The following is a 12,387-nucleotide window of genomic DNA, read 5'->3' as shown; positions in this document are numbered from 1 at the left end:
GGATTCGAACCCGCCACCTTAGGTGTACGTGGCTGGCGCCTTAGCCGGTTGAGCTATAGGCGCTGAGCCAGGGATATGTTTAGTTTATCTTTGTGTCTTCCCCTAAACCTTTAAGATTTATTGGCTGAATGAACAAGTAAATAAATAAACTGATTTATAACATTAGATGGTAAGAAGCCTTTTTGAAAAATACCATTATCATTGGTTTATCCATATGATCAAGCTTTAAGATCTGTGGTTTTTAACTTTTTTTTTCCAACCCCAACACCCTTAAAAAATATGACATATTAGCATAGTCCATTGACTCATTTAAAGCAGTGGTTTTCCCAGTGGAATAATGTATCACAGTCTCTGGCACTGGAATTTTTATACTCTTCCTCATCTTCCCCTTTCTTTCTCCTCCCTCCCTCCCTTTCTTCCTTTCTTCCTCTTTTCTTCCTTTCCTTCCTTCCTTTTCTTTTTTAGGAGAATAGATAGGGTCTTGCTGTATTACCCAAGCCTTTAAACTCCTGGGCTTAAATGGTCTTCCTGCCTCATTCTCCTGAGTAGCTAGGACTGTAGGTATTCACTACTATGCCTAGTTTACCTTCAGTATTCAGATATCTCCTTTTCAATTTGAGAATAACTCCTTTGGATAAATCAGTAAAAATATTTATCAGTGCTTCCTTTACATGCCTACTTTTGTATTTGTTCTTCTCTAAAATCTTAGACAGGATGATTCATGAGATAAATTTTCCTTTTCTTCTTAAGCTGCATTCCTCATCTTTCTTCCTTCTGGTAGGTCTTCCTAAAGGAGCAAGAACGACAGCACTTACAAGATCTGCTTCACCAAGAGGTGCTCCGCAGAATCATATTGCTGCAACGATGGTTCCGGGTCTTGCTGTGTCGGCAGCATTTCCTCCATATGAGACAGGCATCTGTTATCATCCAGGTGAGAAGCAAAAGGACTCTTTGCATAAGATTGACTAGTTTATTTAACTTTTGTTTAGTAACCAGAATTACTTTACTGTGAAACATTTAAATAATTATGTAAACTTCAATAATGAGATTGTATCCTACTCATTTTTAAACTGCTCGTAGCACCCAACAGAATACCTGGCATATAGTAGTAGACTATTAGTAAGTATCAATTACTCTGAACTTAAATTAAATGGAACTTGTAATACCTTGTGAAGTGTGAATAGGTTAAAGGAGTTATTTAATAGTTTTTTGAATGATATTTGAGAGTTTTGTGTACATTGTTGTTGGATATTCATTTTGAATGGTAGGCACCTTATTTTGTGTCTGTTTTAACATCTCCCTCACTGATTGTATGTCATTGGCTGTTGTCCATAAGACCTTTTCTGTTTACAGAAGAGTATCTTTGGTATCTTCATCTTTGAAATGTGTACATATTTACCTCAAACCCACTAATTTATTTGGGCAGTTAATAGCAGGAGAATATAATATAATTTGTTAAAGTTAATTTGCAAAGAGTGAAGGCATCCCAAAAATTTAAGTTCTATAATAACTTGATGAAAGTTATATTATTAAAAATAGCTATTGTAGTTAAGCACATTTGGTAAAGAAAAAAAAATAATCTGTAATAATTTAGCTGCTTAGCCACTTAATCTCTAATTTTGATGTAAGAAACTTATTATTTTTCCCCATTTCTGGAAATTTCTGTTACTTTTGTCTTCCTCACAGCGATTCTGGAGAAATTACCTAAGTCAGAAGCAAATGAGAGATGCAGTTGTGCAGAAGGATGCTTTTGCTATGGGTCATGCAGCCGTTCTTCTCCAGGCTTCTTGGCGTGCTCACTTGGAGAGGCATCGTTACTTGGAGCTGCGGGCTGCAGCCATCATCATCCAGCAGAGATGGAGAGAGCACTGTAGACGCAGGCACATGGCTGCGGTGTGCATACAGGCAAGATGGAAAGCCTACAGGGAAAGTAAGAGGTACCAGGAACAAAGAGACAAAATTATCCTTTTGCAGTCAACGTGTAGGGGATTTAGAGCAAGACAAAGGTAATCTCTGTTTCTGTAATAATTGCTTTTTCTTCATGCTTCCCAAGTACTTTGTTATACCTCTATGTTAATGCTTGTCTGATTTGTATTAGAATTGGTTATATACAATTTGTCTTTTCTACTAGACTTTGATATTTCTACCAATTTTAACTAACCTACATTGTCTTATTGATAAATAGAAATTAAGAGTTTAATAAATCAAACTGGATTGAAAAATCTACATGGTCTCTGCTTATAACGGCCAAGAATTAACTTTTACTTTAGATCAAATCTTATAAAGTTGGCTACAATCAACTGTTTCACCTTTAGAAACACAAATTTCACATTTAAGGTTTACCTTAAAGTGAGGATATTATTAAAATGAGCCCTTTACTTTTGGGTTAGTTCAAATTTTTCTGGAATGGCCAGTTAGGACTAATACCCTTAATGAAATATTGACGGACAGAAATAGGAAAATTATGAAATATGTGTCCAAGTTAGTTTTGGAAGTACTTAGGTGTCATTTTAAAAAAATTTGCAACTTTTCATTTTTTTCTTAAATTCTCAATAAATATGTCTTCTTCAGTGATAATCAAGATATATCTGTAACCTGTTTTGTCTGTTTTATATAGATTTAAAGCTTTAAAAGAACAGAGGCTAAAAGAAACAAAGCTAGAACTTGGATTGGCTAATATCAAGGGATACAGATCTCTGGAAATTCAGGGTTCAGACCCTTCAGAATGGGAGGATCGTTCCTTTGACAACAGAGTGAAAGCCATAGAGGAATGTAAATCTGTGATAGAGAGTAATCGAATTAGCCGTGAAAATTCAGTGGACTGCTCAAGAGAGTCCCCAACCAAGCAGCAGGAGAGAGCCAGAAGCCACAGTGGTGTGGACTTGCAGGAAGGTGTGATTGTAAGAGAGCGACCCAAGTCCTTGGAGGATCTTCATCAGAAAAAAGTAGGCCGGGCTAAAAGAGAAAGTCGGAGAATGAGAGAACTAGAGCAAGCTATATTTAGCCTAGAATTACTAAAAGTCCGTTCTCTTGGTGGTGTATCCCCTTCAGAGGAACGCAGATGGTCTACAGAATTGATGCCAGAAAGCCTTCAGTCTCCACAGGGCACACCTGATAGTGAAAGCTCTCAAGGAAGTTTGGAACTTCTGAGCTATGAGGAAAGCCAAAAGAACAAACTAGAATCTATCATTTTAGATGAAGGAGACTTGCAGTTTCCATCACCCAAGGTATCTAGGAGTCCGAAATTTGAATCACAGGACAAAACCCTCAGTGCTTCAAGGGAGACTAGTTATGCAGAGCATTTGAAGAATGGAAATGTAAAGGGAAAGTTGGTCTGTAGTTCTGAGCCTATTACCTGTAAACCACAGCCAAGAGACGTGTTCATTTCAAATAGTCTGCCAACATTTTTTTATATTCCCCAGCAAGACCCACAAAAAACAAGTTCCCAACTAGACACAGGTATCCAAAGAAACAAACTGTTGGAAAATGAAAACATCCCTGGGACAGCTCTTACTTTGGATATCAACAGGGAAACTAGAAAATACTCTTTCTCAGGAGAAGACCTAGTTCCTTCTTTGAATACAGATTCTTCTAACGCTGTGCTTAGGAAGTTAGAAAAGCTAAACACCGAAAAGGAAGAAAGGCAAAAGCAGTTGCAGCAACAGAATGAAAAAGAGATGATGGAACAGATTCGTCAGCAAACAGATATCTTAGAGAAGGAGCGTAAAGCCTTCAAGACATTTGATAAGCCAAGAATCGGAGAGTCTTTCCCGGCATCATCTTTCTATCAGTCAAAGCAAAGAGTAGAGAGGCCATCCTCTCTCCTCAGCCTAAATACTCCAAATAAGGGAGAACATAGTTTTCTGGGGTCCCCATCAGTAACTACAAAAGATGCAGCTCTTCCCCCAAAAGACAGTTCCTCTGCTCACTTGCTCCCAAAGGACCGACCTGTCACTTTGTTCTTTGAAAGTAAAGGAAGTCCATGCCAATCTAGTACTGTAAGGGAGTTGTCCAAGACAGACAGAACAGGCACTAAGCTGAATGTAGCCTGTAAACTCTCTAATAATCGCATTTCAAAAAGAGAATCCCATAGGCCAACTCAGTCTTATAGCCACAAAACTGATGACCTTTCCAGAGAGGGAAATACTAGGACCATTTTCTTCACGCCAAGGGACAATATGAGTATTCCCCTGTAAGTGAAATGCTCATTTGTTTTTATGTAAAATGGGAAACATTTTGCAGTATTAAGATACCTTGTTCTACTCTGTTTATTTGTGTGCCTAGTTCTGCTCCAAGTGTTTGTGTAGCTGCTCAAAGTAGCCATTTTCTTTTTGTAAAAATATTCCTTAAATGTTGACTGTACTAGTTGCCTAAAATTGGATGTAACAATAACATAGGAATCTTTGACAAAGCATAGATGGCACAGTATTTGATTCTTCCCCATTAAATGATAAAGCATTTGGGAAAGGTGGCACAGTGCCTATAAACATAGTAGGCATTCAGCAAATGCTTAGTGCCCTAGAGCTGTGATAGTTAGCAGTCCAAGCTTGTTAGTGTCAGGGTTTAAAGAAGGTAATGTACTTTGTTGTAATTGTTTGCCTATGTATAGTCTTCATTATGTCCTTTATACTTCTTATGTGCATGATAAACACACAAAATATAAATTTGCCATCTTAAGCATTTTTAAACATACAGTAGAGTAATATTAACTGTGTGTACATTGTTGTACAACAAATCTTTATAGCTTTGTCATCTTGTAGATCTGAAACTGTGCAAGTTAAACAATTTCCCTTTTTCTCTCCCCAGCCCCTAGCAACCATCATTCTTTTTTGTTTCTAGGAGTTTGACTACTTCAGATACCTCATATAAGTGGAAGTTTTTTATACTTTTGTAAATGAGAAAAAATTTTAAACAGTATATAAAAACGATTTTATAAAATTTAAGATACCTGTATTAAGGCTTTGTGTACAATGGATTTTTTCCATTTTTATGGGAGAATGCCACTATTGGAATGAAAGGAGGGCTATATCTTTGGGCTAGAAATTGTAACCCTCAAGGAGAATAACCTTTTCTTTCCGACAACAGCCTGTGCATTTACATCTTTCAGGCTTTATCACTGCATGCAGATTTTAGAGAAACTCTTTGTAAATACGGGCAAGAGACCATTAATTGTTTTTTTTTCCACTGAGAGTTTCTAAAGTATAAATGCAGTTGAGTGATAGTGACAGCTTTGGGTCTTACTCTTGCCCATTAACCCAGAGATTTCCTAGAATTTCAAGATCTCTGTATAGCATATAAACCCATAAAAGAATGTTAAAAAGATAGTTCCTATCTGTCTGATGAAATTAGTGGTATGAGATGTGTGCGTGTGTGTATATGTATATTATAGGTAGATATATATGTATATACACAAAGCAGCTAGGATCTGTGAATCTGTTTTGTAGAAGATTTAGTTATAGATTTCAAAAACCATTAATCATCCTATGAATTGCTCCTTTTATCATTTTTCTAAAATGTATCATCTTAGGTCTACTCGATCTATAATTTACTGTGTTAATAATCTATATATCTTTAAAATTATTATGTTAGGTTGTTTAAATGAAAGTCTACAGATAAAAAATTGTACTTTAAATTTTGTCCTCTTCTTCAAGTAATATTAGAAATTTTAGCATTATATAGAATCATTGGGGGCCTTAGAAGTAAAATGACTTATTCAAGGTAATGAATATATTTAGATAGATAGCTGAGACTAGAACTTTGAGTTTCATGATTAGGGATTAGTACCATAGGGATTAGTACCAGGTTTTATGATTAGGAAGGAAAACTAGGTTAGTGTTTTTTCTATACTGTAGTGATGATAAGTACATAGTAGGCTTCATCTGTTTAATGAAAGAGAACAATAAAGAAAAGATGGAGAAATCTAAAGAAATACCATGGATTGAAAAGTTAGTTGGAGAGTTAGAATTGTGTAGTGTTATTAAAGGTCCCATTAATTTTTGTCTCTCTCTGGGGGACAAATGAAAGGCCACTAGACTCAACTATGGTCAGAGAGACTTTAATGTCCAGAAAGGAATCTGTCAGGACAAGCTAGGATTGCTATCATACATTGATCAAGACGGAGCTCCCTGAGAAGTCCTTTTATCCCCCCAGGTATAGACAGGATCTTACTGTGTTGCCTTGGCCAGAATGGCACCGTAATAACTCACAGCAGAAATTTAAATCCCTTAAATTTCTATGGTCAAGGGATCCTGTTGCCTTAGCCTCCTGAATAGCTAGGACAATAGGCTCATGCCACAATGCCTGGCTAATTTTTTAATTTTTTGTAGAGACAGGGTCTATATTGCCCAGGCTGGTGTCAAACTCTTGACCTCAAGTGATCCTGCTATGGTGGCCTCCCAAAGTGCTGGGATTACAAACCATACTTAGCCTTGTTGAGAATCTTTAGCTAGGGAAGATTACCATCTTATTTAGGGATTATTGCCTAGGGGCAAAGGACAAGATAACTTTTTATGGCACCTAGACTTTCTTTTATAAAAATTGAATGAAAGAAATTAATCCACCAACTAGTATTATAAGTTAGGGTCTACTTTTCAACCAGCATGATACTAGGAGGTAAGGTATGATTTTTAAGAAGCCTTACAGTCCTACTAAGGGGAGCTTGGCAATATATTGTTCATAAATTTTAAGACACATGGTACTGGGTTAATAATACAGGTAATTGGAGCCAGGAATGTGCAGGTTCTTTTCAGAGTTTCATTAGATCCTGATAATCCATTTCTGCCCAGAATTTAAGGATAAATCAATTTTATCATATAGTTATTCAAGAAAAATTAAATTTTACAAGCTAACACTATAACATCTGTATCGTCAGAGGCAAATCTTAGCTTGAAAGCAGTTTCTGTCCTGCCAGTATTAATTTTATTCTGTACAACCTCATTCTATCCTGCCAGTTTTAATTTATTCTGTATAACCTCATTTTTAAAGACAATGATTAAAAGCTAGAGAGATTTCAGAAGAAGAATTTTCTAGCCTCTAGGAACCATCTCAGACTGATAAAATAATGATGTCTTCATCACTAGATAGCTACCTATGAGGTATTTTATAATGATTAGATGAAAAAGTGCCTTCTAAGACTGATATTCTAAAGATTTGGGTGTTTGTTATTTTCCTTTTCTCATCACAAAATCCACTTCATTTCTTGAGCTAATTTTGCTACTTCTGTTCCATGTGCATTATAGTGGAATATACCCAATGATTATCAGGGCGGGGGCTCTGTTAAGTAAGTCCATATGTGTACAGATTCTTGATAATAGTATTTATTAGGTAAGTGGGAAAATATGACTTGTTTTGAGAATTGGCTAAGATCTGGAAATATTTATGGAATTTTCTGGAGTTCTTTGACTTGGCTTGTTAGACTATAATTCGTGCTGTACTTTAAGTCTGCTGCTATGGGTCTCTGCTAGGAATTGTAATCCCATTGTTTTATTTAAAGTGTCAACAAGGAAGCCTTAAACAGTGGAAATCCTCAGGTCCATAAACAAGATGAACCAGCCCGGAAACCTGTGAAATTAGCTGGGCCTGGCCAAGGAGAGGTAAGTATTGCGTCTTGTTTACCGATCTTCTATGTGAAATAGATACACACTATTTTGGAAATTATTAATCTTGTAGGTAGAGCACTTCATCTAGCCATTTGCTTCCAAATCCTTTTAGAGAAAGAAACTGTAAGCTTTTAACAGAAGCCTATTATAATTAGGAAAGCATACTTCAGGCAGGGAATGGTGCCTAAAAACACATACTATATTTACAAAAAAGAAGTTGCTAAGAAGGCATTTTATGCAAGTGATTCTGTTGACTTAATGGCAGTGAAGGATGTCTTCCTTGGCTGTGGAGAAGAATAGTGTAAATTTAGCTTCCATTCTTATCCCTTGTCCAGAGTAATGTGTACGGATCCTTTTTGGTCATCTCTGTCACTTCTATTGGTGGAAAGGGCATTGTGGGGTGGAGGGATGTTTCAAGAAATTCATGAGCCCTCTGATGTCTTTCATTGGCATCATCTCCAAAACAAAACAAAACATTATTGTGTTATTTGTTTTATCATTTGGTCAAGCAGGTTGCCAGACCAGCCCATAAAAAGAAAGCTCGAATGGCGCGGACGCGCTCCGATTTCTTGACTAGAGGTACTTTTGCCGATGGGGAGGGGGATACAGAGGAAGATGATTACGATGACCTTATTGAGCCCCTTCTCTCCCTTGACCAAGCTTCTCACTCTGAGCGAGGGCCTGTACCCAGCCTGGGTCAGGCCTCTCACAGTGACTCCGAAATGGTAATTCTATAGCAATATAAGAAAAATAGATAGCAAGCAAATTGATGGGAATAGTCTTTGCTAATCTAAAGCTAACCTTCACAGCTTCTTCCCATGTAAAGGTTTGTACATGGGAAACCTCAGTGAACACAGCAACTAAAGCTAAACCTTACTTTAATAGGGCTCAAAGGGCACTTTAACAGTACGCATCAAATCATAAATTAGGCAAAGTTAAGGTTAACTTAGCACTAATGTGGAAATATTCCATGCTGTATCTTAAAGGTCCCTCAGTCCTTACATTTTTTTCTATAAGGAGCCAGATAATAAATATTTTAGACTTTATGGATTATACTTTCTCTTTTGTAGCTATTTAACTCAATCACTATAGTGTGAAAGCAGACACAGACAGTAAGTGAACAAATGAGCATGGCTATTTTCTAATAAAATTTCAGAACACAGGCAATGGCCTATATTTGACTTGTTGACCGTAGTTTCCTGACCACTCTCTAGGCTATAAAATAGGCATATGTTTAATAAATCCAGTAGCTTTTAGCTAAAATTATACATACTTTTACTTTTTTTATTTGCCCTTAAATATACCCTACCGTTTTTCAAGAATAGAAACTAAACATGAATTTTAAAAAATTGAGTGAGCAAAACATGAGTCTCCCTGAACCAACACAGCCAGATAAAAGGCTATAAGTAATATGATTTTGTATTGATTACAAATTATGTCATTGGAATTGTGTTTGAATAACTAGAATTTAACCTTATCATCTCAGCCAAAATGAGATTTATACGGTGGACATAAGGTTTAACCTTATAAGGTGGACATAAGAATTTAACCTTATCATCTCAGCCAAAATGAGATTTATAGGGTACATGTATGTCTACCCTGTATACAGAGGATACCCAAAAGAAAAGTATTCACATTTTAAGAAAGGGGAAAACTCTATTAAAATTGTAATACTTAAGTCACGTTTGACCTCTGTGATTACAAACACGACTTGTATTTATCTTTTGTTATTGATATATATTGAGTATTACTATATCAATACAGTTTTTTTCTTAAAATGTATAAGCCTTTTTGGTACCCTCTGTATAAATTTAACAAACATGAGTGGATTTATGGATATATTCAAGAAAGAATTTCATTTTGGAAATGTAAAAATATACAGTAAAGGTCCTCCATGTCTAATATGAAGTAAAACATTTATCTGATAAAGTAGAGGGAAATGATGTTTTATTTCCATGTATATCTATAAGTTGACTCTCTAATGCCCTTCTTTAGTGTGTATTATGGGAGAAGATTTTTAGGATGATCTTTATTTGACTGGCTAAATATTTTATTTTTTAACTATTATAACCTATTTGAAGTGTCAAAGACATAGTTAATTAAAATTTTTCCTAATTTCTATTAGACTATCATTGTCTGTTCTTGGAGGTAGACGCACTTTTTAAATGGTAATGTTGGTGTTCTATGAAGAAAAAAAAAAAAAAAACAAGAAAAACACAGAAATGCAGGACAAGTTTCTTGATAGTCATTAACATGAGCCAAACATTAAGATTATGGAATTTGGAAATAGTCTGTTTATCTGTTAATATACATAATTACAACTAAAATTTCTTCAAATAAAATAACTCCATTTTGGAGGTGCCCTGTATTTGAATTAGAAATAATGAAATACATCCTGTTACATACACGAATAGTAGTTAAATGTGAAATTATGTAATGGAACAAGTACTGTTTATCTAGTATACATACATTTGTTGTTTGTGGAAGAACTTAATGCTGTTTTGTTCCTGAGTTTCCTCTGTTAACAACCCTTCGTCCTTTTGGTGGTAGAATTCTTTCACACTGGGAACTTTTGCTGAAATGAACCAGGAAGTTGCGATTTCTGCTGGGAGCGTTCTGTTCTTTTCAATGTTCTAATCTAGCGTCTGTTCACCTGCTTGAGGGCCACTGCATGCCAGTAGTTGTAGAGCCCCTCCCTGCCCAGTGTGTTAGTCACCTCCAGCTTTCTCACTTTCCTTCTCTTTCATCACTAGCTATTTTAGGAATAGGTGGTGGTGCTTGTTTCTGGTGGACACTTGCATGAAGAAGCTTTGCTTTCTAGAATATGCCAATAGGTACTTACTGGGTTTGGTGGGGGGGGGAGCTAGGAACAATATTAAAATGTGTTTCTTTGTTTACCTTGAAAATATGCTATGTTCTAATGTATAATGTTACAAAGATAAAGATTTATTGTTTCTAAATGGAATCACTACTGTATTCTCAAAATTCAAATTTTAAATGGATTTGATTTTCTGGGCACATGGATTTTTAAAACCTGTATGGTTTTTTATGGTGTGTGTGTGTGTGTGTGTTTTCCCCTGAACAAGGTGATTCTATCACTCTGTTATTATTTTTTTTTAAGAAGTATGTCATAAATTTTGGAAGAAATGTACATCTGATTTTCTAGTTGTTAACTATTTTAATGGGATAAAGACAATTATAAATGAATTACCTAAAGGAGATTTTGTAAACATTACCTCTTGAGATGGTGAATTAATCAGTTGTTACCTGCTGTGGGATAAGGGAGACAAGCAGAGTAGTTTCCCTCCTTAGTGATTTTGATGTTTTTAAACCTACTTCTTCAAACTCTACCATTTGAATAACTGTTTAGTCTCTGTATTCTGCTTTCACTCCATTATTATCCTACTATGTTGGCATTTCCCTAAGGAGAAGGACATGCCCTGCTAAGCAGTATTTTTAAAGTAGCTTTCAGTTTTAGTCTCTCAGTCTTCTGAATGGTAAGTGGGTTAGTGAAATAATTCCTATCCCATATTTGTAGGATCCGTATAGGAAACATTATACTTTTTCCTGTATAGTTTCTTCTATTATTTCCCAGACTTAAAGCAGTCATCTTTATGGGTATGACCCCCAAAGTACTCTCCAGAATTTACTCGTGTTTACTCACAGCATGGTGAAACTGTCTCATTATCCCCTCAACCTGCTCTCACTTCTTATTTGTTTTGTTATTCTCTTAGATACTCTCCAATCCTTATCTGTGTTTCTTTCTTTTCACTGTCCTCTTTACCAAAGACTGCAAGAAAAACCTGCTGGTTAAGCAAAGCTAAATTTATTATCTTATAACAATAAGGGCAAACACACCTTGACTGTGTCTTAGTAATGTCTGACAAGTGGGAAGTCTGGGAGGAGGTTTTAGGACCTGGGCTGGGTGATTTTTGAGGTGGGCCTTGCAAGGTAGAAAACTGGTTGGTATTGAACAAAGTTTATCATATAAGAGGTTTGGATTGGCAGCCCTAAGACAGCATCCATACTGTATTTATATGTGTATTTTATTTCCCCAGAAAAGTCAGGGACAGTTTATAGCATTGAGACTATCTGTTCTTTGAAAATTTGATAGGATTTTCCTATGAAAGCATATAGGATTGGTGCTTTTCACCAGTCTGATGACTGTATATCATGTGGTTCCCTCAGGAGTCCTTTGCGTTTCAAGTACCTGGATATCCAGTTTCTAGTAAGACTTGGGAAATTTTCCTCAAGCATTCCCTCAAGTAGGTTTTCCAGCCGTTATATATTTTCTTCTTCACCCTCAGAGATGCCTGTAATTCTTATGTTAGGCCTCTTTACATTACCCCACATTTCTTGTAGACTTTGTTCGTTCTTTTTATTTCTCTATTCTTTCTCTTTGACCTTTTAAATTCTTTTTTTTTTTTTTTTATTGAATAGTAACTTGAGTACATTAATGCACTTCTGGGGTACAGTGTGGTGTTTTCACAAACAATCCAAAACACTTCCATCAAACTGGTTAACATAACCTTCACGTAATTTTCTTAGTTATTGTGTTAAAACGTTTATATTCTACTCATAGAAAGATTCACTTGTACCCTTGTAAGATGAACCACAGAAGTGAACCCTCAAATCCCCTTCCCTCCACCCATGCCCCCTCCCTCCCCCTTCCCTGTATTCTTAGGTTGTTACTAGGTTATAGCTTTCATATAAAAGGTATAAATTAGTTTCATAATAGGGGTGTGTACATTGGATACTTTTTCCTCCATTCTTGTGATACTTTGCTCAG

The 12,387-nt window shown here is 36.0% G+C and overlaps 1 protein-coding gene across 6 annotated transcripts in view; it reads left to right on the top strand.

Moving 5' to 3' along the window:
- The window catches only part of MYO9A (myosin IXA), a 205,117-nt gene that overhangs the window by 122,215 nt on the left and 70,515 nt on the right, over positions 1-12,387 (top strand). For 4 of the 6 annotated variants that reach the window (XM_023510048.1, XM_023510049.1, XM_023510047.1 and 1 more), the window contains 5 exons: positions 782-931; positions 1,687-2,006; positions 2,618-4,192; positions 7,493-7,592; positions 8,111-8,323. In XM_023510048.1, coding sequence (XP_023365816.1) covers positions 782-931; positions 1,687-2,006; positions 2,618-4,192; positions 7,493-7,592; positions 8,111-8,323 — 2,358 coding nt within the window. The remainder of the gene's footprint in view (positions 1-781; positions 932-1,686; positions 2,007-2,617; positions 4,193-7,492; positions 7,593-8,110; positions 8,324-12,387) is intronic. The other 2 variants (XM_023510052.1, XM_023510050.1) reach the window with 2 other exon arrangements.

This window comes from Otolemur garnettii, unplaced genomic scaffold, assembly GCF_000181295.1.
Source record: "Otolemur garnettii isolate 467f Iridium unplaced genomic scaffold, OtoGar3 scaffold00011, whole genome shotgun sequence".
Lineage (NCBI taxonomy): Eukaryota > Metazoa > Chordata > Mammalia > Primates > Galagidae > Otolemur > Otolemur garnettii.
The sequence above is the reverse complement of the archived record's forward strand: the minus strand, read 5'-3'. Positions and strand labels throughout refer to the sequence as shown.